At 37.6% G+C, this 27913-nt stretch overlaps 2 protein-coding genes across 3 annotated transcripts in view; one reads left to right on the forward strand and one right to left on the reverse strand.

Moving 5' to 3' along the window:
• Positions 1-27913, reverse strand: part of LOC129925029 (calmodulin-beta-like) — a 138978-nt gene that overhangs the window by 104297 nt on the left and 6768 nt on the right. The gene's annotated exons all lie outside the window — the stretch shown is intronic.
• Positions 8113-27562, forward strand: LOC106069723 (calmodulin-A-like). The gene is made up of 6 exons (XM_056023066.1): positions 8113-8279; positions 16148-16175; positions 18007-18150; positions 19599-19705; positions 23812-23947; positions 25497-27562. The coding sequence occupies exons 1-6, from the start codon at positions 8277-8279 to the stop codon at positions 25529-25531; spliced, it is 453 nt and encodes a 150-aa protein (XP_055879041.1). The 5' UTR covers positions 8113-8276; the 3' UTR covers positions 25532-27562.

Below are 27913 nucleotides of genomic sequence, written 5' to 3' on the forward strand. Positions count from 1 at the left end.
TTTTCCTCCCTCCTGCCCCACTCATCTTGTCTCGTCGATGACTCTTCGGTCAGTGTGATAACTCTCATCCATAAAACATCAGCGCAGCGAGGTTGCACACCAATATGGTATTCTGACCTTTTTGTTTCCTTGGCCGTCTGTTGGAAGATGTTTAAACATTCGCCTTCTGTGACAATATAGAGCAACAGACTGTCATTAGGAATTATATGTGCTCATAAACACATGTGTTTAAATAAAGACTTGAAACGAGACCAACTGTTATAGAAGGCTTGAACACTGACCTGCGACGTTACAACCAGGGGCGGACTGGCTATATGGGCATTTGGTCTAATGCCCGGTGGGCCGGTACCCAAATGGGCCGATAGAGCAACCGAAATGGCCTCATCAATACCACTATGGCACGTATGAAATTGTTAAAAGGTTTTATACTATTCTCTTATAAAAAGACCCACTGAGCGTCGTGTTTAAAAACAAATCTTGCACAGACTCTACAGTGTAATACCATTTTAATTTAACACATTTTCCGAAATAATGTAATTGCCTTCATCCGTAGACAGTCCCGTAGATAGTGTTACTAGTAGGCTTCATCCTTTTAGGGCCTACACACGTAGCGATTAAAAAGTAACATAAGACCTATATTTCTAATAAAGATGTAGAGTTCACTGTATGCATGCATATTAATACATTATCAAACTTGGCACAATGACTTTGAGGACATGTAGACCTAGAAATGGATGCCCATCATATGATATAGAATTTATGGGCCGAATTACATAGAAATGCCCGGGCCGATTTTGACAGCCAGTCCACCCCTGGTTGCAACCTGTGGGCAGTCGAAACCAATAGCTTCTTGCTACGTTGTACAGATCTGTGACGTGGCAATTACCTATTGGTCTCCACTGCCCATAGGCTGTGACGTTGCAGGTCAATGTTCAGGCCTGCTATACAGATTGGTCTCACTTGAAGTCAGTTGCAGGGGATCACTGGCAGAGATCTTAACTTTGCATATAGATCTAGTAACTAATCTAAATGTAACGAGAAGGTCTCAGTACTTCGCATTGAGAATGGTTCGCCAATATTGTTAGGAAAGCATCTCGTTCACCTGTCACCTATGCTGAATTCTCTTATGATGATGTTGGTAGAGTTGGTACACCTCAGGTGGTTTGCTGACATGTCACCTATGCTGAGCTATTTTATGATGAGGTTGGTGCACCTCAAGTGGTTTGATGACATGTCACCTATGCTGAGCTATTTTATGATGAGGTTGGTGCACCTCAAGTGGTTTGCTGACATGTCACCTATGTTGAACTATTTTATGATGTGGTTGGTGCAACACAAGTGGTTTGCTGACATGTCACCTATGCTGAACTATTTTATGATGTGGTTGGTGCAACACAAGGGGTTTGCTGAGAACTTAAATAGAAAATGACTTTGCATCAGATGTTAACAAATATGCAGGGCGCAACTGCGTTTACAAAGTCATGTAAAAATATACACACTCATCCTTAATCTTCGAAATTGTATTGTATTTTTTTTTTGTATCTTAGAAAGCTAAGGACATTTAACATCGACAAAACAATAAATAAACTTTTTTATACAGCAACCATCAGCAGTCTAATTAACTTTGCCATCACCTGCTGGTATGGTAATACTTTACTGTCACAAAGACATCGACTAAATAGACTAATTAAAAAAGCATCGTATATCACTGGAACACAGCTCCCCCATCTCTTGAAGAAAGTTTTCATGCAAGATGCCTTTCCAAAACATTCACGATTCTTAAAGACAACCTGCACCCATTAAACCACTGCTACATAAGATCGGAACGAAGTGGTCGTCTCCTTTCCATTTGAACTAAAACAGACAGATTTTAAAACTGCTTCATCCAACTTTCGGTTAGGATGTTACAAGATCATCTGTCGTCATCGAGAAGTACATAGAAGTCTAATTTATAAAGCGCTGGTTATGAGTGTCTATGTGTTTTCCTGTGAATGTTGTTCGTATTTGCATCTATACTGTTATTGTACTGTAGTTACGCTGAGGTTGTCCATTGTAGTCAAACTGACCTTCCATTTGATAATAAAAAATTATCTCATCTATTTCATCTTATTACCGGCAAAATATTTAAATCGTAATTGCTGCGCTCACTTATGTCCAGAAACTGATAATTCTTGCTTTATTTTCTAAGCTCCCTTTTGCTCAATTGTTTAGAGACTATTATTTTAAAAGTTAACCATTATTATTATTATTGGATTATTATATAGGCATCGTGTACATTAGTGGTATAGACATTTACCTTTAATTTCTTAATAGCGACAAAAAAAGGGCCTAATTGATTTCTATATTTTAAACTTATAACTCCCTGTACTTCTTAAAACATAAAAAGACAAGTAGCAATAGGTTTACACTAGTGGCGATAGGGTTAAAAACTGTTGACAAATGTCTTCTGAACTGCGTCCTACCAAGTGCAACACTTTTGCCATGTGTGCTTGTATTGTTGTGATTACCCCCCGTCCCCTTTTTCCCCGTTCCATTCTCGCGCTACGCTTATGGTCTCATTCTCTGCCGATACATCACCAACCCTGATCAATGACCATTAGGGAACATGATCGGACAGAGTCAGTAAAGCTAGCCAGGGGAGGAAGCAAGAAAAACCCCTGTGACGCTGACTAATCTGCGGCTGTCACATGATATTAAGTTGTCATAATGGCCGCCATGGCAGCAAAGGCTGGCTGACGTGGTGTGTGGGCATCTCCCCCACACACTCCCCCACACACTCCCCCCACACACTCCCCCCCCCCACACACACTCCCCCACACACTCCCTTCACACATTCCCACATTAACTACCAGTGCTCTCCGCCAGCGATGTGGGTTATTGTGTTCTGTGACTTCCTTTGTTCTACCTATCATCACGCCAGGCGGTTGTTTGAACGCCAGCATTGGACGACTCAACGAAGCGCCCACACGCATACTGTTGTACTGTTGTACTGTTGTACTAATTCCAACCAAGACTCTATTGTATACTGTGATAAAAAGTACTTCTAAGTTGTCAATGGTTTTCTCAATAATGCACTGAAAGCAAAATCTTAAAATTATTTTTTTTTAATAAGGTTATGTTAGTTGCTGTTAGGGGTATGTATGTCCCTCATAAAAATCAAAACCGTTTGACCAATCTTAATAAAACTTGGCCTTAATGTTCCCTGGAGACTAGCGGTGAACCTAAGGTATGTAAAAGTAGCTATAGTTTCGTTTTCATGTAAAAATTTAAAAGTGTTACTGGAACATCTCGCCATGTTTGACATAGATCTGAGTCCAATACGCTAGATCAGTGATATGCAAACGAAGGCCGCGGACCATTACGGACTATTTATTAAAATACATCAATGGAATTTTACTATTGATTTTAAAATTATTTAAAAACTAAAAAAAAAATAGAAAAGTTTTTTTGCCCCCCCCCCTCGTGTGCATCACTGAAACCAGCACAAATATGCCCTCCAAAGGCGGCGTCAGCAGTGCCCTGGGAGAGTGGCATGGCACGGTCACGAAAATTTGTATGATGGACTGACATGGACACAAGATTTTCTTTTTCGTCTCCCCTCCCCATTAAGGCGCTGCCTATGTCGGTTGCCCCTCTCGCCACCCTGAAAGGCCATTTGAATATCTTCTACCTCACCACCTAACCTTGGAGGGGGGGGGGGGGCAGGGGGGGGGGAGAGTTGCGACAATACTAACCACATTTTGTATGCCTTTTTTTAAAAACAAAATACAAACTAAAGGGAAAGAATTCTAACCAACCAATTCAGGTTACGTTTATAGATTCTTCTCCCTTGTAGTCAATTCTTCATCTCGCTGGGAAATAGTTGGGTTTCTTTCTTTCACTGTCCCTTGAGGTCTCACTCTTTCACTCACTCTTTCACTCACTCTTTCACTCACTCTATCACTCACTCTGTCAATCGTTCCCATACTCTCTCTCTCTCTCACTCTTTCTTCTGTCTCTCGTCACCACACACACACACACACACACACACATACACACCACCCTTTATCTCACATTCTGTGTGTAATCTAACTAAAACAAAAGATCCATTACCTCTAACATGAAACTTTAAAACAATTATTTAGCAATCCTGTGTGATATTTGAAATAAATTACCTCCATCGACAGCGAGTGATCCCCCGTGTTATTTATTATTTAATCACAATCCATTGCTGGCCATTCCATTATCACTTGTGTTTTTTTTTTTGTTTTGTTTTTTCACTTTCATCTTTCGCTAATGTTATCTTGTCTTATCATTCACCCCCCCCCCCATTTCAAACTGAAAAGATAATTAGGTCCTAGGCGTTTTTAATCTAAGACGTCTTGTTAATAAGAGCTTTGAATTGATTCATTGATTGCAATGTCAGGCTTAACTGTTTAAGATAATCTATTCGTTACACAGTTTTTATATTTCTGTTTGTTTTAGGACATAGGAAGTACATAGGAACTTAAAGTCATAGGGTGATTAAAATCAACAGGCTTGAATTATTTAGATCTAGCATTGTCGAAGCATTATCTCAATGGAAACTAACAGGAAATGGCTTTATGTCACAAATTTGCGTGAATATATAGTTCTGTGGTAATAGCCCGTTCTATTTAAAATCTGCAAAAATGGGATTGCATTATTTCTAAACTTTGAAAACTAAAGATCATTACTTATCTAAGACAGAAAAGAGCGACTTTCCAAGTTTCAGGGCGACTTGAGAGAGTGTTACGCACACAACGATCGGATATGTCTTTGTTTTCCAGTCTAGATATAGGTAAGTGATATTAATGGTAATAATGTGACTGCATATAGCGCCTACGTTGTAGCATTGAAGAATCACATTTTTAAAGCTATTCTCTTTGTAACTTCTATTTAGTCGGTAAATTTGAAATTTAATTTGACGCCCTTGACATTGTTTAGTTTGTAGTGAAAATCTCTTCTATCAGTTTGGTCTCGTGATCTAAATTCCTAAACCGGTCAAATGTGAGTTCTCACAATGTGCTTACAATGTGGGTAGATGTCTCGAAAACAAAGGACCCAGCCCGCGGGTTTCGCTTACGTTAATCCAAGCCTTTTAATACGTATCAAGGCTACAAACAGAATTATATAATCATAAAGCTTGGAAGCCGCAGCTGTGACCTGCTCACTTGAAACCAAACGGTCAATGCCTGGTATAATAGGTTCAATACTTAAACCAAGAAGTAGAAATAAAAATGGGAGTTTAATAAGACTGCTAATTACTTTATTGTGTCACGAGAGTTAGTAGAGATAGTTAAGTATAAAGTACGAATATTATTTAGACTGAATATTTTTTTCCTAAAGAAACTAAATGCGTTCTATTCTCTGGTAAGCCATTCATTGGCTACATCTGATAAAAATACTTAGTGTTGCTACAGTTCAACATGCTACACTTGGTTAAAAAAATCAGTGGTATTATGGCTCAACATGCTAAACCTGGTCAGAAATCATCAGTGGTGCTACAGCTAAACAGGCTACACCTAGTCAAACATCAGTGGTGCAACGGCTAAACAGGCTATGCATAGTAAAAAAATAATGGTACTACAGTTAAACAGACTACACATGCTCAAAAACAGTGATGTTGCAGTTAAACAGGCTACCCATGATGAGAAACTGTGACACTACAGTTAAACAGGCTACACATTATCAAAAATAGTGGTCCTACAGTTAAACAGCCTACTCGTGTTGAAAAACGATGGTGCTACAGGCTACACATGTTGAAAAAAAAACGGTGGTGCTACAGTTTAACAGGTTACACTTGTTGAAAAACGGTGGTGCTACAGCTAAACAGGCTACACATGTTGAAAAAAAACGGTGGTGCTGCAGTTAAACAGGCTACTTAAGATTAAAACAAGCTAGACATGGTCAAACACAGTAGTGCCCGAATAGTTGAAATAACTTTCTGACGCTCTTCACAAATACTGAATAGAGATAATGAAAGGCATCCCCTTTTTCATGAATACACAACAGGCGTATTCTGGCTTCGAAAGTCAAGCGTTTTACCACACGGTCTCCGCGCCTCCAAGTGCTGCTGTGGATTGTACAGTTCTGCCCAGTAGATCAGGGTCGGTCTCATCGTCTGTAGCTACGAAGTGTTTAAAATATCCAACACTTGCCAGCTTATGGCCGCCAATTCTGATTTAAAGCTGTTGGTCATGGAGCACATAGTAACAGAAGCGGTACTTTAAAGGTCAACCTTAGCGCCATTTTGCCCTCACTAGCATAGCTGATGGCCTCTGAAATAGTCAGCTGGGGAGCTATCGCGAAGGTTGCAGGTCAATCCTCGGAGACTCAAAGAAAAGACGTTGCCAAAGATAGAGAAGCAGACGACAAAAAGAAAGCTTACAAAATAGTAGCTTGAATAGCACAAAACTGTAATTTTGTTACATAAATATTTTTCTTTTCACTAGAGAAGAAAGCATAGATTACTATTTCGGTAATGATAAATTTACTATGCATTGCTTGTTTGCGCTATAGTCCTCCCTGTTTGTTGTTGTTTTCTATTTTACTTTTAATAGTAAATATTAGTATAAATGGTTTATTTTTTATGAAAAAAAAATAATTTTGAAACAAAAAACGGTTGTTGCTTTTTTTCATGCTAAGAGTGCAAAATATCAATATCACTGTAATAAAATGTGTTGCTTTGGCATATTCATTTCATGTCTTTCTTTTAACGTACATTTAGCTTTACACCGACAGCAAAATATGCACACAGTTAGACAGTTTTCTTAAGCTAATCACAAAATTATACAATCAAAATGGCACGAAATAGAGCATGTGAGCCATATCGGAAATACAAAAACTCATGCCACTTTGTAATTCATTTTTTAAATTCTTTTCTTTTATCTTTGAAAATCCTCATAAATAAATAAAAAGGGGGAGAGAATCTATTTATTGTGTCCATAGTTTTCTTATTTTAGTTGTCGGTATTGATAGTGCCTAAACTCTGCGTTCAACTTACCAATCCCTTATCTCTGATGTTCATGTGTGTATTAACATCTACCGGCAGCCATAGACCAGACTTATTGTAGCCAAAAGGTTTTGTTTAAGTGTTTCTTTATCTACAAAGTCGAAGGACTCTCAATCCATATTTCGAAAAGACTTTAATCAAGTTTGTTTTGAAATTAAGCAAAGTGTAAAGTTCCCCTTTCAGACCTTGCGACGTATAGGGCAGATAATGTAAAGGTCATCTGTTTCTATGGCCAACGGTTAACAAGCAGGGTGTCATGTGGCCAGCACAACTACCAATTGCCTTTACTTTCGTCAACTAAAATCCTGTACCCATCAGAGTTGGGTAGACTCTGGGGCGCCTTAAGTATCCCGAAATTCAAAATCCCAGTCTTCACCTAGATTTGAACCCAGGACTCCAGGTTCAGAAACCAGGCGCTTAACCACTCAGCCACTACGCCTCCATTTGACAGTAAAACTGTGACATCATCATCTGTCCCTTGACTTACGTCATAGCGGGGCTGCGACAGTTCGCGTAGCCAAATATCTCAGTCAGTAGCTGTTCTTAGCAGGATATCGAAAGAGTTGGGTCCATTTTTTTGTATTGTCCAGCCAGCTTCTCTTTGGATGACCCTTTGTTCGTGTTCCCTCCACTGTACCATGAAGTATGAAAGAGAGTCATGTCATGTCACTATAACCAAACCAGCTTAGCTTAGTGGTGCAAGTCTTTAAGGAATTAAAACTTAATATATGCTACACAGGATTTGGGGATTGGTTCACTCTTACTTTACATAACTAGCTATTTAGTGTCACGTTCAAGTGATCATGTTGGTTGGTCATTCAGTATAGTACTTCACTGTTCAAAGCGGCCCCTTAGTCCAAACGCAGCGACAACCCCCGGGCTCATTTGGAAACTGGCTAATGAAAGTGGTAAACGTACATTTGTAGCCCGTTATGGATCGACTTCCCCCCGCAGCCGTGTTTCCTATTCAATGCGTTCCGCATCATATGTCACCCGCAGCCGTGCCAGCCCCGCCCTCCCCACGCTGTTTTTTTTTTCCTTTTCTGTCATCAAAACTACAATACTTTTTTTTTTTTTATTTCTTCAGGTATTTTGAAGCTATAGGTGTATACATAAGTGTGTGGGTGTGTCTGTGCGTGTGTGTGTGATCGGTGTGCCCAGCGTTTACAAGTGAAGACATTTGAGTTGTGGGATTGGATTAAGACTAGGACTTAGGACTTATTTTTACATTTCGTCTTGGACTTAAGACTTTCTGTTTATTGTCATGGTAGGTACAAAATGAAACAATTTGTCTGGTTGAGTGTAGGACAGATGTGAAATGTTTGTCAAATGTTTTCCATGTTTCGGATGTTCCTTCATAGTAGAAGATAATTTACTTCCTAGTCCAAACCTCCCGCAGGACGACGGGGGATGGGAGCGGGTAGAATATGAACCCGGGACCATCGAGAAGTCCGAACGACAGTCCAGCGCGCATACCGCACGACCAAGGAGCCAGTCATACTATGTAATACATCTAAATTATATAGGGCATATATATACTATGTGTGGCATCTGTACTTTGTGGGGCATCTGTACTATGTTAAGTATCAATAATACATTGCGAATATATACTACTAGTCGACCGGTGGCGTAGCATACGCCTCTACCTTAGGCCACTGCAACCTATGCGACCTCAGTGGGCCCAGCACTTTTATAGGACCCGCGCTAATTTTAGGTGTATAAATTATTAAATTAAACCATTTTATAACTCATAACAGATTTCCCGCGGCCTCCTGTCAGGAGGTCCTGGAAATCTCCTGACATTGCAAAATATAGGCCTACGAAAAAGTCCTGGAAATATCCGGAAATTATTAAAATCTTTTGAAAACTCATACAAATCTCCTGAAATGTACAGACGAAAATTCTCTTTTTTTTTTTTTTTTTTGCTCTTAAATTACCTAGGATAACTCCCTCCGTCCGAGTTGCAAAAATGAAAGAGTGATCTTTCCATTGTGTCCAAACTCTTGAGCGTGCGCTGTCTCTTTGATAGTTACTACAGAGTAGATTACTGCAACGGTCCTGCCCTACTATTTTGTGACTACGTGTTAGGCATCTATACTAATAAGGCATCAATAAAAATGAAGGTATTTTTTAAGTTTGTTGGGCATCTATACTATGTAGGGCAACTATACTATATAAAGTAAAGTTCTTCTTTCAGACCTAGTGGTCTATAGGGCAGAGGATGTAAAGGTCATCTGTTTCTGTGGCCTACGGTTAACAAGGGTGTCATGTGGCCAGCACAACGACCAACCGCCCTAACTAATGTCAGGTACCCATTAAAGCTGGGTGGACTCAGAGGCGCCCGAAGATCCCGAAATTAAAAATCCCAGTCTTCACCAGGATTCGAACCCCGGTCCCCGGTTCGGAACCCAAGCGCTTTACCGCTCAACCACCGCGCCTCCAACTCTACTATATAGGGAATCTATATTATGCAAGGTAATTATACTATGTAAAGCAACTATACTATATAGGGCATCCATGTAGAACATCCAAACTATTGTAGGGCCGCTTTTAGTTCATCGAATTTTAGAATGACACTTAACTATCTATCAGTTCTACAGAAATAAATAGACATAGATCTATTGAAAGAGAAATACTCTCTTATCAACCTATGTCACTATGTGACACATGATCCTTGCGATACCAATACATATTAAAAAAGATGTTAGAACTGTATTTAAAACAAAAACGGATTGGCCGGATGGGGCTATAAAATACATTGCAGTACTGCCAATGGAAATGGAGTCACAGGATGAGAACCATTGATCGGGAAAGACTTTTATTACCGATTCATAATCAATGAAAGATCGCAAAAAATTTTTTAAAAAATTTTTTAAAGTTTCAAAGAAACAGACGAAGAATCGATGTAACCAGACAGATCAATTAACTCTCCGAGGATTTCAATGTAACCATTTACGTGCGCTGATGTAACAATAGAGGGGCCATTGACACCAACACACGAGATATGTGGCCGTGCGGGTCAAGAGGATAGGGAAAAAGTTCTAAACATTTTATAAGGTTATGGCATGCAATTAGTTGTCTATCTATCTATCTATCTATCTATCTATCTATCTATCTATCTATCTGTATATCTATCTATCTATCTATCTATCTATCTATCTATCTATCTATCTATCTATCTATCTATCTATCTATCTATCTGTATATCTATCTATCTATCTATCTATCTATCTATCTATCTATCTATCTATCTGTATATCTATCTATCTATCTATCTATCTGTATATCTATCTATCTATCTATCTATCTATCTATCTATCTATCTATCTATCTATCTATCTATCTATCTATCTGTATATCTATCTATCTATCTATCTATCTATCTATCTATCTATCTATCTATCTATCTATCTATCTATCTATCTGTATATCTATCTATCTATCTATCTATCTATCTATCTATCTATCTATCTATCTATCTATCTATCTATCTATCTATCTATCTATCTATCTGTATATCTATCTATCTATCTATCTATCTATCTATCTATCTATCTATCTATCTATCTATCTATCTATCTATCTATCTATCTATCTATCTATCTATCTATCTATCTATCTGTATATCTATCTATCTATCTATCTATCTATCTATCTATCTATCTATCTATCTGTCTGTCTGTCTGTCTGTCTGTCTGTCTGTCTGTCTGTCTGTCTGTCTATCTATCTATCTATCTATCTATCTATCTATCTGTCTGTCTGTCTGTCTGTCTGTCTGTCTATCTATCTATCTATCTGTATATCTATCTATCTATCTATCTATCTGTATATCTATCTATCTATCTATCTATCTATCTATCTATCTATCTGTCTGTCTGTTTAATACACTGAGAGACAGAGAAAGAGATACAGATTCGTTCCATATCATAAAGCGCTGCTACAAAAATGGCAGACTGCATGTTCATGTGGCAAATTAAGCTCATTAGTACAAGTCCATGATTAAAACATTAATTAGTAAAATAAAAATAAAGCTCCTCTTTCAGACTTGGCGGTCTATAGGGTGGATGAATTAAAGGTCAACTGTTTCTGTGGCCGACGGTTAACGAGGGTGTCATGTGGCCAACCAACAACGTTTACGTTTCCTAAACTAATGTCAGGTACCCATTAGAGCTGGGTGCACTCAAAATCCCAGTATTCACCAGGACTCGAACCCGGGACTTCCGGTTCAGAATCGTTGCTCTTTACCATTCAGCCACAGCGCCTCCGTATTTATTTAGTACATGTGTTTAATTAGTACATGTGTTTAATTAGTACATGTGTTTAAAAAGTGCATGTGTTTAACTAGTACACGTATTTAATAGAACATGTGTTTAAATAGTAAATGTGTTTAATTAGTACATGTGTTTAATTAGTACATGTGTTTAATTAGTACATGTGTTTAATAAGTGCATGTGTTTAACTAGTACACGTATTTAATAGAACATGTGTTTAAATAGTAAATGTGTTTAATTAGTGCATGTGTTTAACTAGTACATGTGTTTAATTAGTACATGTGTTTAATTAGTACATGTATTTAATAGAACATATGTTTAATTAGTACATTGTTTAATAAGTGCATGGGTTTAATTAGTGCACATATTTAATAGAACATGTGTTTAATTAGTACATGTGTTTAATTAGTGCTTGTGTTTAATTAGTACATGTGTTTAATCAGTACATGTGTTTTATTAGTACATGTGTTCAATTAGTACATGGTTTAATTATCACGTTTTGGTAAGTACAAGTGTCTGGTACGTTAAATCTATCACTTATACAGGTTAGTGATGGAATGATGTGATTTACATCTAAACATTTCTTTAGCTATTGACATTGTTGACCTAATTGTCATTTTCACTTAAACTTGAGATGCGTTTGAGCAACAAAAATATATTGTAGTCTCCCTTTGTTAGTGCTGTCCCCCCGATACATTTTCTGATTATATGGTATGTTTTCAACAATACAGGCCTCTGTCTTCCAACATAAATCTTTTCAGGTCAATTCAATGCCAATGATTAAAGTAGATGGATCCTTTAGTGGCGGACAGAATTTTTTAGACGATTAACAATAAAACAAACACATTAGATTAGAACATTCATACACAAAATAATGGATAGGTTGTTAACTCTTTCTCTCCTAACTGAAGATACCAGCGTTGATTCCACCAGAATGTGATAAATAATTACGGAGAGAAAGAGTTAATGAAAGATAGACATACATTTAAACGGACAACTTCTAAAAGAATATAATGTATATGTTTTGTTTATCAATGGTTCAAAGTTCGTCGATGTGTTCCACTAGAGGGCGTTCCAAATACGATCGCATGAATGAGTTTACTTCAGGGGTTCCAACTCTTTATCCGAATGTAGAGTTAGGTCCCTTGAGTGAATAAGCATTATTTACCTGGACTGGGAGTTTCAATATAGAAATATTTATTTAAGACGCTGGCATTGCGACAGACCAGTGACATTTTTCTTTTAATTCTTCTGTTGTCACGCACTTATTTAAAATACCTGTAACGTTAAGTCGTGTATTAAAGGACTCTTGACTACAAACCAGGCTTCATGTTAAGGTACATGCAGAAAGAAGCGGATCCATCATTTGAACGGTGTGATTGGAACCTTTTACCAATGACAGGTCACAGGTGTGATTGGAACCTTTTACATGTGACAGGTCACATGTGTCATTGGAACGTTTTATATGTGACAGGTCACAGGTGTCACTGGAACATTTTATATGTGACAGGTCACAGGTGTCATTGGAACCTTTTACATGTGACAGGTCACAGATGTCATTGGAACCTTTTATATGTGACAGATCACAAGGGTCATTGGAACCTTTTACATGTGACAGGCCACAGGTGTCACTGGAACCTTTTATATGTGACAGATCACAAGGGTCATTGGAACCTTTTACATGTGACAGGCCACAGGTGTCATTGGAACGTTTTACATGTGACAGGTCACAGGTGTCATAGGAACCTTTTACATGTAACAGGTCACAGGTGTCATTGGAACATTGTTTTGTCTTGTGCTCAGAGAAGTTCAAGCGACGTGTCTGGGACGTATCAAGTCATGTCATGTCAGAACAATTTCGAGCATTTGGGGGTGTACAAAACTTCTGGGTTCAGCAAGGGCTCGAGTTATATTTAATCCTCAGACCAGTTTCAACCATCTTAAAGCACATTTTACAAACCTACTAGACAATTACTAGACATGACGTTTTTTTTTTAAACATTAAGGCCAGCCTCGAACAACAACGATTTACAGGGAAGTCAATCTTTTGTTTACAATAGATTGTGCCTAAGAAATTTGCGAGCCTTTAGGATTGCAAAGATATTGCTTTGGGAAATATTTCTCCTCAAAAGCGCAACAAAATCTGTATCTTCCGAAAAAAATCGACAGAATGCCCCCCCTCCCCGCCCTTTTTTTTTTTTTTTTTCAAAGAACAAAGTTGTCCAGAAATTAAAATAAAACAATAGTCAAAATCGATTAGTGTAACCTACTTTTATAGAACTAGTAAAATCTTTTTTTTTATTAGCAACACGAGCGAGGATGGGGGGGGGGGTAGCACGGTGGATGGGGAGGCCAGGAGGGGGGGGTCAGTGGAGAGGATTAAGAAGCAACATGTGACTCCAAGCTTGTTGTGCTCCATAAATCAAAATTCAAAACTAGGAGCGTAAATATCAAAAACAGCTCCCAGCTCCTTGATATACTGAGGAGGGGGGGGGCGACAAAAGGGAGGATTTTTTTCTGGGTATTTCATGATACGCGTCAATTGTTAATAATTTAAAATACATGTAGTATTTAATATATTTTCTTTTTACCTATTCGTATGTTTAGTTGACCGCACCCTCAGCCGTCAATGTAAAACAAAATACAGAGAGTGGATCAGTCCCAGGCCTACAAAAGATAAAGGAATGTTAGTTCTTAAGAGTTGGTATTAACAAAGGCGGTACCGGTCTTCACCTTAAACGCGTATGGCGATAGTATAGATAGTACGTTGATAGTATGGCGATAGTATTGTTACGATCTTCTCTATCAGGCCTTCTGTAAACACTGCTAAAATACAACACAGCACATCTAAAACATCAACTGACAACAAGAGTTTCAATAAACAATGTGGTGGTTTTAATTACAAATACATCAACAGCCAATAAACACAAGTGGCCACATTAACTTGAAATGCTTTCTTGTAATTAACAGAACTGCCTAACACTACAGGTCTCTCTAGCTCGTACAGCTACATTCTAGAGGACTCAAAGGTACATCACAGTCCTTCTGCTTGCTGTCCCGGACTCAACTGTCCTTTTTAACACACTGTCTCTCGACCGTGAAGGCTTTCGGTCACATGACTATAATACTGGTCATATTTGCGTGTACTAGCAGTAATGTCCCTTGTTCAACAGCCGTTGACCCGTTGACCTGTGTGATTGGCATGAGTCGTGTGTATCAGAAGGCCGCACATACATTAACTCTTTCTCTCCTAACTGACGATACCAGCGTTGATTCCACCAGAATGTGGTAAATAATTTCGGAGAGAAAGAGTTAACCCCTTTCAGTCCGCCACTGGAGTTACTGCATTATAGATATTGTGTAGACGCTGCAGAAAGTGAGAGTGGTGGGGTAGAAGAAAGTGAATTTTTAAATGAGTATTTTAACATTCCTTGACAATTAGAAATGTTTTCTACCAAAGTAGAGAAATAAGAAAAAAAAATTTTACACTTTGTCTGTGGTATCAGAAAACATGAATCTCAACCAATCAAAACCGATGCGGAATCTTGAACCCACTCAGTTAGCACCAGTGAGTGAGTGCGCAGCCTTCCCCACCATTCTTTTGTAACCAGCTGTTACGTCACGGCACGGAAATTTTGGACAATCAAGGGAGGCAACTGATAGAATTTTATATCAGTCCGTCTTCAAGGAGTTTTTAATCAACAACCTCACTGAAGTTTATGAGCATTTTTTTTTAAAAAGTGGGTCAGAATACAACAGTGAGACCCGTGGTGTTTAGTTGTAAGTTTGAACAGACCAGTGATGCTCAACTTACGACCCGTGGTTCACAATCGACTCGTGACATGGTGCTATCAGAACTTGAGAAACTTCAGTTCTTAATAAATCTGCAGAGAAATCTTCAAAATTGGCTACATTTTCACACACACAAACACAATGACACGTCTATACTAAATCTATTTGGCTCCTTGCTGAAAAAGATTGGGAGCCGCTGGAACATATTTTTGTTCACTGGTTTGACTAGTTTCGTAGACCCGTCATACTTTATTTATGTAAGTCACTATTGTTTTGTGAGCTGTATTTGGTTTAAGTAGCGTCATTTTTACTTTACGGATACAATGCTATAGATATAGTCATGGTGAAAGTTTTATACTGTATTAGTGGCATTGAATTATCTAAGCGACGTCCTGTTGTGTCAGTGACGTCTTGTTGTCTAAATGACACCTTAATGTCTAAGGGGCGTCTTGTTATCTCAGCGACATCTTGTTGACATGATATGAGTTGTTGTCTAAGTGACATCTTGTTATGTAATGGACGTCTTGTTATTTCGGTGACGTCTTGTTGGCTGAGTGACGTCCTGTTGCCACAGTGACGTCCTGTTGCCACAGTGACGTCTTGTTGTCTCAGTGACATCTTGTTGTCTAAGTTATGAGTTGTGGTCTAAGTAGCATCTTGTTGTGTAAGGACGTCTTGTTATCTCGGTGACATCTTGTTGTCTCTGTAACATCTTGTCTAAGTGACGTCTTATTGTCTCAGTGTCTTTGATTTGTTCACGTGTCATTTTGTAATCACAGCAAACAGTGAATTGTCATAGATTGTCATAGCAATATTTAGTTAATAATCAAATTTGGTTGTCAAGGCATTTGCCTGCTACCTCCTCAGCATCCTTGCAAGCATTATGTATTTCTAGTGCCTCCTTACAGTAATGATTCTTAATTTACTTTAGTATTCTCTTTTTATTGATTTGTTTTTGGTATTGGTTCTGGAACTTTATTATTTAAATTATAAAATATAAGAAACCACTTCTCCTTTAATCTGCTCTTATTCATTTACTTATATAGACTTTATTTTTTTGTTTTTTCAACAGGCGGACCTCACAGAAGAACAAGTTGCAGGTAAGGAAAAACTAGTGTAGAAAAACTAATCGAAAAATAATGAACGCCCTTGGATCTAATGATTCTCAAACTGCACAATATTGAAAGGCGATGTCTTCGATTCTAAAGATTAATGATGAGTGCAGTGTTTCACCCAGACCCAGTAGCGACCTGCATATTTTGTCACATTTGATGCAGACTGTCACGATGTTTATATGAAGAGACACTTGCGTTGTATTTCTCCAAATGCATCGTGACGTATGCGGTTTCAGAGATGACGTAGTAATAGCTCAAAACCACTTTAACTCTTTCTCTCCGTATTTATTTACCACATTCTGGTGGAATCAACGTTGGTATCGTCAGTTAGGAGAGAAAGAGTTAAGAAACAATGAATTGACACGATGCAGATGTCTTCTTCTTCGTTCTCATTTTACATGTCACAGGGTTCAGATCAGTAATCCTATATCTGAGATGAACCGCGCAGTGGTTTCCAGATCAGGCAGTTCTCCGTATAGTTTTTCTTCTATATGAAGGTTTTGGGGCCAGAGTCTTGTTCGGGCCTCTTGATATAGTATGCAGCTTTGAATGGACATAGTCAGCATTCTCTGGTGATGCTCCAAAAGGGGAGGTTTCGCTAGTCCCGACTTTTAGCTTCCGGAACAGATGTTGTCTCATTCTGTTGTGTTCGGTTCTGGGTCGAAAAAAATATGCGTTGATCATGTCGAGATAGCTTAGAATAGGCGTCCTTTTTCTTGTCATTGCGATGTGAGCAGATGTAATTTTCTTGAGTTTAATGCTTTCAAACTCTAACATGAAAAACTATACTTACAGCTCGTGTACATACTGGATACAATAATACTGATCAGTGAACTATTTACTGTAACTAGCGCCATCTAGATCTAACTTTCTAACCAAATAAATCCAAGCTCTCATTTTCTCGTCTTTTAGACCTTCTTCGTGAGGGCATCTTTATCAAGTTTCGCACTGACGTCAGCCTCTGTTCTTTGCTTTATCAAAAAGATACTGGGCTGATAATAGACTTTTGCAATACCATAATATTAGCATACAGACTACCATAAGTAGTAACCATATCAGAAAGTTTGTACACTATTCGTAATAAAATTCGTAACCATTCCTGATTATATAATTATGTTATCTTATCTCATACTATACAGACGTTACTGCATGTTAACCAGTGCCTTAAATTCTGCCAAGTCATTGATATTCCTGGCTGTCTCAGGCAACCCATTCCATGCTCTAATAGCACTAGGGAAGAAGGAGCATTTGTACAAATTTGTCCTAGCATATGGGACGAGGAATGTGCCTTTATCTATGGCTTGATAGAGTGAAAAGAATGCATAAACAAAGTTATTCCACTTCAGTACAATTCACACTTAGCACCGCGCGCACAGTCATTCTTAATTTAAGTATTATAAACAATAAGATTAGTGGCATTTTACGTCTCGAGAGACGATCTTTTCCCTTTGCAACTTCTTGTGTGACTAAAGAGGCCAATCCTTGATACACAGCTGCGGTCACAGGTTGGGCATCTGTAATCACCAGGCGCCGTTGTACTTTCACCCTTCGTTCTACTCCTGGTGTATACGCCATCTGCAATCATAGACCCTTCCTTTAGGTTCGCTCTCCGTGTGGATCTGTCCAGTGCCGCTGGTCGTCCACTTTTAAGGTATACGGATATATGCAAACGTGACATGAAGCCCTTCAAAATCGACATTAACAGCTGGGGGAAAAAAGTGGCACTGGATAAGTTCTATAAGCGTAATAATAAAAGAAGGAAATCAAATGAGTGTAGCTGAAGTGATCACGTGCTCCATCTTTGTTTCGTTTTCAGAATATCGGGAAGCTTTTTCATTGTTTGACAAAGATGGCGACGGCACTATTACAACCAAAGAGCTGGGCACTGTCATGAGGTCACTAGGTCAGAACCCGACAGATACAGAGTTACAGGACATGATCAATGAGGTGGATGCTGACGGTAAGTTTCAGTCGGCAAGAAACTCTATTACGAAGTAATCTTAAGTCATACTTATTATTAAGTAAGATTTGAGATTTCAACTTTCAGACGTATCGAAGGTTACACAATGTTACTTAGCATCCATTGTATCTTCTTGATTTAAATAGTGAATGGCTGTCTTACTCTGATGTTTGGAGTCATTCACAGAGATCGGGTCACAAATATAATATAATATAATAATATCCTAAGCCTAAGGGATATGTGGAGGCTTAGGTGTAGGTGAATGTAGGGTCATACGACCACTTAAGGTTATGAGCCAGCTTTACACAGGGCCGGACTTATGTAACTTGAGGCCCTAGGCGAAGTGAATTTGGTGGCCCCAAATGAAAATTAAAAATAAACAACTATGAAATAAAATCACGCCATTTATTAAAAAAAAAACATATCTGTATCTATATCGAGATTAATCAGTGTTTTTGGGACATGTTCCTTATTGCTATTTGAAGATTGACATAAGCCTAGATCTTTTCAATCGAAGCAGATATGCTCACTCTCCTTTGCATTGCTTGAACCTGTATCTTCGTGTGTTCAAGACTTCTTCCTGCTATTGAGCCGGTTCATTGGCCGCTTCTTCTAAAGCCATACCGCTTTTCGTTTGCCTTTTGATGCACCAGACTCAAAATAACATCACGACCTTTTTCACTGAAAGCTCTTCTAACATATAATTAGACTAACAAGTAAATCTAACTTTTGTTAATAAACCTTGAGTCAGGGTAAACATTTGAGCTAATCTTGCAGACAACGAGCCATATGGCTTTACTATGTTTGAGATTTGATCCAAGTTTTTTTCTAAATCTCTAAACAAAATTTTTTAGTCCAATGCTAGGACCCCATCAATCAGAGGAACAAACGGCTGCCTTCTTGTCCAAGGCCGGTCCTGCTTCACATGAGGATTGCGGGACATGTTCTCCCAGAGAATAACATAACCAGGAGGCCGATACTGAGAAAACACGGGGACATCCCAGTATAACATGGCACCTCACCTTCATGGACCTAAGGGTACTGGACACCAGTTGGAAAGAGGCCGCAAGCATAGCTGGAGACAACTTTATATTGAAAGGCTGCGACTATTTAGTGTCTGATACGATTTAGTATTTGTCACACTCAACATTTGGGGTGGCTGGGGGGCGAGAGAAAAGCCATCATATTCTTGAACCCGTGCAGGGTCACATTCTAACCATCTTGTTACAGACACTAGAAAGAACTACCAAGTGCAGTTCAGTATGAGCACCGGAAAGTAAGCTATTTATCTATTGCTAGGGTACAGGGCTCCTACCCTAACCCGCTCCATTGTAATCAGGTTTTGGGGGGGGGGGGGGGGCAGGTTTTCATGTTTTGTGAAAGTAATACTTTACGTCGCAGGCAAATTGTGAAATACAAAAGTAAAATGACTTCACTATCATCTACAGGAAATGGAACAATAGACTTCACAGAGTTTCTTACTATGATGAGCAAAAAGATGAGTCCTAGTGACGCAGAAGAAGAAATCCGTGAGGCTTTTAGAGTTTTTGACAAGGTAAGAGCTACATTCTTTAGAGTCTAGATACATGAAGTTTTTAGAGTTAGAGTCTAGATACATGTAGTTTTTAGAGTTAGAGTCTAGATACATGAAGTTTTTAGAGTTAGAGTCTAGATACATGTAGTCTTTAGAGTTAGAGTCTAGATACATGTATTTTTTAGAGTTAGAGTCTAGATACATGAAGTTTTTAGAGTTAGAGTCTAGATACATGAAGTCTTTAGAGTTAGAGTCTAGATACATGTATTTTTTAGAGTTAGAGTCTAGATACATGTAGTCTTTAGAGTTAGAGTCTAGATACATGTATTTTTTAGAGTTAGAGTCTAGATACATGTATTTTTTAGAGTTAGAGTCTAGATACATGTATTTTTTAGAGTTAGAGTCTAGATACATGAAGTCTTTAGAGTTAGAGTCTAGATACATGTATTTTTTAGAGTTAGAGTCTAGATACATGTAGTCTTTAGAGTTAGAGTCTAGATACATGTATTTTTTAGAGTTAGAGTCTAGATACATGAAGTCTTTAGAGTTAGAGTCTAGATACATGTATTTTTTAGAGTTAGAGTCTAGATACATGAAGTTTTTAGAGTTAGAGTCTAGATACATGTATTTTTTAGAGTTAGAGTCTAGATACATGAAGTTTTTAGAGTTAGAGTCTAGATACATGAAGTCTTTAGAGCTAGAGTCTAGATACATGTATTTTTTAGAGTTAGAGTCTAGATACATGAAGTTTTTAGAGTTAGAGTCTAGATACATGAAGTTTTTAGAGTTAGAGTCTAGATACATGAAGTTTTAGAGTTAGAGTCTAGATACATGAAGTTTTAGAGTTAGAGTCTAGATACATGAAGTTTTAGAGTTAGAGTCTAGATACATGAAGTTTTAGAGTTAGAGTCTAGATACATGAAGTTTTAGAGTTAGAGTCTAGATACATGAAGTTTTAGAGTTAGAGTCTAGATACATGAAGTTTTAGAGTTAGAGTCTAGATACATGAAGTTTTTAGAGTTAGAGTCTAGATACATGAAGTTTTAGAGTTAGAGTCTAGATACATGTATTTTTTAGAGTTAGAGTCTAGATACATGAAGTTTTAGAGTTAGAGTCTAGATACATGAAGTTTTTAGAGTTAGAGTCTAGATACATGAAGTTTTTAGAGTTAGAGTCTAGATACATGTATTTTTTAGAGTTAGAGTCTAGATACATGAAGTTTTTAGAGTTTTTGACATTATTTAGAGTCTAGATCAGTGGTTCCCAAACTTTTTTGTCCCGTAGACCCCTTGCCATGTTTTCTGGTTTTCGGTAGACCCACTGCTTAACTTATATTGCATTTTTACAAATTCACAAAGTCCATTTTTTTTTAAACTAATTTCTAAGTGTAGGGAGTCGAAGAATGAAAAAGTAATTTAAACGAAGTGAGGCTTTCAGGTTTCTCGAAATGGTAAAAGCTACTCTGTTTAGACGTTAAATCTACACGTTGTTTTTTTTATATTAGCACAAGGTTCCTAATCTATTTAGTACTTACACAATAAAGTAGGGATGATAATAATAATCTCTGTAAAGGGTTCAATGTTATAATAAAATAATAAGATAATGCACACCAGAGTAACTATATATTTTCACACCCACGCATTCCTTGACCCCTTACATCAATTGACTATCTCTTGACCATTCATTGACCATCTCTTGGCCATCCATTGACCATCTCTTGATCTTCCATTGATCATCACTTGATAATTCATTGACCATCTTTTGACCATACAATGATCTTTCTCTTGACAGTCTATTGACCATCCTATTGACCATGCACTGACCATGATTCACTTGGGCCTAATGACCCCTATTGATCCCATATACCATAACATTTCAATTAGCTTCTTATTTTCAGTGCGACGTTTCTAACTTTATTTTCTCGTATCCAATCTTATCTTATAAATCACAGACGCTCCTTCAAGTAGAAGCCGGCTCCATTTTATTCCTCCCACCCTCCACCCACCTCACCGGACTCTTACACTAAAAGTAAACAACAACCTCTCCAGTCAAGCTCGGACAAGACAGGTTGAGACACTTTAAGACACTGGGTCTAATGCTTCCCCTTTTTTCCTCCCATGTGGATTGTCTCGCGAGTTTTTAAATGATTCCTATTTTGGCTTGTTTTGGCTAAATGTACGCCAGAGTGACTTGTTTTGTTTGTTTTAAATCTATAACGGTTAGTACCTAGGTTCATAGCAAGTATCCCCCCCTCCCCCGGTAACTTGTAAATACACACACCACAGCAGGATTGTAACACACATGTTAAACGATACCAGGCCACATCAACAGAAATAATTTATTCATGAAACACAGAGGCGTAGGCTATGTCTATTATTGTGATGCATGTATCGCCATTCATAGGGGAAAACTCGTTGTAATGTATAACAAAATAAACAAAAGAAAAGTTTAAATGTGTTATTGTGGGTAGACAGCTGTTCTGTTGATTTGTTCAATGTTTCTACTTGACAGTATAAGTTCTACCTGAGTTAAGTAATTATTGAAAACTTTCGCTATTAATTTCAAACAATTAGTTACAATATGTACAAAGTAACAATTTAATTAAGTTAAAGATGAAGTGAAGATATGAACAGAAGATTTAAAGACTATTTTGTGTGTGTGTTATGTTGCCAGCACCACGACCAACCGTATACCATGTATCCATTAGGGTTGGGTGGACTCAGGGGCGTCCGAAATATACCAAAGTTCAAAATCTCAGTCCTCAGCAAGATTTGAACTCGATATCCCTCTGTTTGCTTTACCACTTAGCCAGCGCGCTCCTTAAGAAGTAACGTGCTTGTCGAGTAACATATGGAAAAGTACAACACCTTGTTATATGGAGATTTAAATTATCTTAATTGCCATACGCCAGTAATGTAACAGAGGGTACCAGTATTGATATCACACAAATTATAATCTCACTGATAGTTTGCAGAGTTTAAGCCCGAACCCAAAACCACAACATTCCCCCTCCTCCCCTTTTTTTTTTGTGTTGTTGTTGACGGCCGTTGACTTGTAGCCCTAAACTGCTGGTAGACAACTTAAACTGTTGGTAGACAACTTAAACTGTTGGTAGACAACTTAAACTGCTGGTAGACAACTTAAACTGTTGGTAGACAACTTAAACTGTTGGTAGACAACTTAAACTGCTGGAAGACAACTTAAACTGCTGGTAGACAACTTAAACTGTTGGTAGACAACTTAAACTGTTGGTAGACAACTTAAACTGCTGGAAGACAACTTAAACTGCTGGTAGACAACTTAAACTGTTGGTAGACAACTTAACCGCTGTAGGTTTATTATAATTTAACTTATAAAACTTAAAATTACTTGAATAACTTCTTTGTAAACAAAACTAAATATACATTGTATGACAATATAGACGAAATCAACTTGAGAGGAAATTTAAATAAAATGGAATAGACTTTAGTAAATGGTACACAAACACGTCCCTTCAGTCTCACGTTCTGGAGTCGTCTGTCTTACTTTAAGACCGCTGACGACAATGACGCTTATCTGGCTTCATTCAACCAAATGCTAACCCACCGTCACCATACAAACACGCACACTCACTCCATAACACACTTTCACCTCGAGACCATATTTCAACAACCGAAATCTGAAGAGGTTTTGGCAAAGTGGTAGGGTAAGTGGTGAACGTTGACTAAACCTATTTTAGGATCAACCAACCTCCCAACCTGTTCACCCCCTTATTACATGAACACGGCGTGAAAATGATAAGAAAGAACGAAATCTTCTAGAAACACTTTCACAATAACAATAACTTCTGTCATCATCATCTTTCCTTTGCGTTCCTCATGGAACATAATACTAGTAATAAGGCTTGTCTTCGGGTTCTAGGATTAATGAGGAATGCAGTTTTTCCCGTGGCTAGGCAGCCCCAGCTGTGACCTACATAGGGCCTCAGTAACAACACTCCACTGTCTCTTGCTAGTTTCTTAATGGCGTCCCAGCTCTTTCCTGTCATCTCGGCTTCATCTAGTAGCCTATACTGCTTCGCCAGGTTCTTTTTATTTGTAATTTAATCTCTAAAAATAGATGTCACATGACTTAAGTATCCTCAACAGGATGGCAACGGCTACATCTCGGCGCAAGAGCTGCGTCACGTTATGACCAACCTGGGAGAGAGGCTGACCGATGAGGAGGTCAACGAAATGATCAAAGAGGCGGACATTGATGGCGATGGACAGGTCAACTATGAAGGTCGGTGGACGCACTATTAAAATAAAAACCTTTATTGGTCTACTTGCACCAATAATCCATAGTGAAAGTTGTCTTTACACCCAACGAAACACAATAACTATAACAAAGGAAATATAGGTTCAAACCACAGTTTTACTCATTATCATTCAACAGTTGTACTCTCAACCAGGGCCGGATTTAAGTCAGGGCAGGAGGGGTAATTCATACTTATGAGATTATTTATTGATATTATCATTATACGGACATCTAGATCTAATACTAGGACTAGACTTCTGATTCAGAACTCTTAAGATGTAGTCTAGATCTCCTCCTAGATCTAGAAACTAGATGTCATCTATATTAGATATACGTAAACAAAATTGTAAAGCTTAGATATTCTTTCAATAAAATTGAAGCCACTTTAAACTTACTTTGTTATAGTAAAACTTCGGAATACTATAGCTGACTTCGCTATGCTTTTTTTAAATTCTAATTCTAATCAAGCCAAATTTGGATTTATTTATTTTTTTTTACTTTGAAAAATTATAACTGTCAAACGAGAGTTTTCCCCGTGTGGCCAACGAGCTAGTCATTCTTTACTCAGCGATACACATCAGCTGTTCAATTCATAGGAAAATCGTTAGAGCAGTATTCGAGATAAGCGTCCGCCCTCCATGAAGGAGTGACTTGAATAGAGGTATTTTGAAAAGACTATCCTGTGAGAGGCATTCTTCTTACGAACTTCAATGTGACGAAAATATCTTTCTACGCGTAGGTTTGTGGGAGTGAGGAACTAGAACTAAAAAAAAACAATTATATCATCTGAGAAATATGTTGCTTAATATAGGCGAATAGTGTTACAGCCTTTGATTTGTGTGACATGTGACATCAAATACATTGCAAGCCTTTGCCGTATAGGATAATGCTTATTCTCTTTGTCCTTCTTTGTAAGATTTTGATTTCTCTTTGTTCTTTGGGTGGGTCGGTATCTAATTTTAACAAGGCAATCGGCATGAAATAATGCTAAAGCATTATATGTTGCGTCTGTTCTATTTATGTGAATGTTTCTGTTGTGCTGTCTTTATATGAGAAAAGAGTCCCTGACCTTGTAATCACAACAAATTTACATAAGGATCAATAAAGCAGTCTAAGTCTTAGTCTTAATGCTTCAGTATGCTTTATAATCATGTAAGTCATTTGCTGTCACACCCCCATATGGAAGAAAACATGTATATATGGAGAGCTGCCTGACCTAAATAGTACTTCGCAATTCATCCCAGTTATGGGACTAGTCCTTTGAACCCTGAAAAAAACGCTTCCGGTTTGAAAAGATATTTTTGTAACATATATTTTAATTGTTTCTGTTGTGCTGTCTTTATATGACAAAAGAGTCCTTGTAACCACAACAAATTTCCATAAGGATCAATAAAGCAGTCTTAGTCTTAAAAATCCTTTTTTTTTATTCATTGTTTGAAGAGATCTTGCAGTTTTATTTTATTTTATTATTATGTACAATTAAAAGAAAATTATTTCGATGTGTTAATTTTGATTTAATCACTTTGATCCACAGAGTTCGTGAAGATGATGGCCCATAATGTGAAATGAAATGATGATTGAAAAGATGCTATGGGAATATGTTTCTTTATAAACTCATATTTAAGGCCTCTTCACATGACAATATATTACAATTAGTTTTTTTTTAAATTTATGTCATATAAGATGACATTATATTATGACATTATTATATGAAATTATGACTTTTACGTGAGAATAAAAAATTGGCGATTCACACTTAGCCAGTTGGAATCCTAAGGAAAGATACGTTTTAAATGTGGCCATTTACCGTGGACAAAATATTGACACATGCCTAAATGTTGACTAGAATATGGACACATATAGAAGCTAATCGGATACAACATGACAGATAGATTACAGAAAGACCGTGTAAGACTTTTTAACAAGAATTAGACAGTAATAAAGATAACATGATTATAACAGGACTTGGACACAATAACAGGACATAACATGACTTCCACACTATAACATGACATAACCAGACTACAACACTATAACATGACATAAATGACAACAACACTATAACATGCCATAACTTGACTACAACACTATAACATGACATAACGTGACTACAACATGACATAACTTGACTACAACACTATAACATGACATAACGTGACAACAACACTATAACATGACATAACGTGACAACAACAATATAACATGCCATAACGTGACTACAACACTATAACATGACATAACATGACTTCAACACAATAACATGACATAACCTGACTACAACACTATAACATGACATAACGTGACTATAACATGCCATAACTTGACTACAACACTATAACATGACATAACGTGACTACAACATGACATAACTTGACTACAACACTATAACATGACATAACGTGACAACAACACTATAACATGACATAACGTGACAACAACAATATAACATGCCATAACGTGACTACAACACTATAACATGACATAACATGACTTCCACACAATAACATGACATAACCTGACTACAACACTATAACATGACATAACGTGACTACAACATGACATAACTTGACTACAACACTATAACATGACATAACGTGACTACAACATGACATAACTTGACTACAACACTATAACATGACATAACGTGACAACAACACTATAACATGACATAACGTGACAACAACAATATAACATGCCATAACGTGACTACAACACTATAACATGACATAACATGACTTCCACACAATAACATGACATAACCTGACTACAACACTATAACATGACATAACGTGACTACAACATGACATAACTTGACTACAACACTATAACATGACATAACGTGACAACAACACTATAACATAACATAACGTGACAACAACAATATAACATGCCATAACGTGACTACAACACTATAACATGACATAACATGACTTCCACACAATAACATGACATAACCTGACTACAACACTATAACGTAATCATAACTGGACTTGGACACCTTTAAAAATGGAAACTAGACCTTGTTTAGTTCTTGATAGACACTCGTAGGGGCCTAAAAGACCACCGGGTCCACTCGAACATGTTTCTACCAAGACAGAAGACTCCGTAACATCGAGTCTTTCAGTATCACTATGACTTCAATTTACATTTGTAACAATTGACTCAAAACGAGGTTTCATATTTTGAAATGCAATAAAGGAGAAGAGTTTCATGTATAACAATCAACTAGTTTTATCTGTAAGATCTTACATGTATACACACTTCTAGATTGTCAACTCAGAAATACCATATAGACTATAGATAGACGAATGACTTGAGCTATTACTATGTCATTTAGATTGACCATTTCTTTAGCGTTATACGTTACCTGTTATATTGTGTTATTTTATAAATACTTTTTATATGGTATGCGAATGTCCATTTTTATTTCTTCTATTTTACTGTTCAATGTTATACTGTAGCCTGATTAGTTTCGAAGGCATTTAAGCCCATTACTGACTTGAACGTCTTGTAGAGGATATTTGTATTGCGTTTTATTTACTTTTATTTTTACAGTAACTAAAATATTAAAACTTAAAACAGCGAGTTTGTTTTAACATATATGAGATTGGTGAGTTGCTTTCTTTCGGATTTTAGTTTTCAATTGAACTATTTTTGTTTCTTACCCATCATTCCCTCGATGCTTCTCCCTACACAGACATCTATCTCTTAATTGTATCTAGTCTGCTGTGTGTTTTTCAGTTCAGCCAAGCAATGAGTACGTAGTAGTCATGGGCGTAGCCAGGGGGGGGTTCTTGGGGTTCAAACCCCCCCCGAAATGAAATCCCCCCCCCCTTTAGGGGGGGATTCGGAATTTAGTGACTGATTTTTTGCTTTGATTTTGTTTATTTTAGGTGAGATTTTAATACTAAACCATCACTTGCCCTAGCACAACCAAAGGGGTTTTGAGTT

Source organism: Biomphalaria glabrata, chromosome 3, assembly GCF_947242115.1.
Source record: "Biomphalaria glabrata chromosome 3, xgBioGlab47.1, whole genome shotgun sequence".
Taxonomy (NCBI): domain Eukaryota; kingdom Metazoa; phylum Mollusca; class Gastropoda; family Planorbidae; genus Biomphalaria; species Biomphalaria glabrata.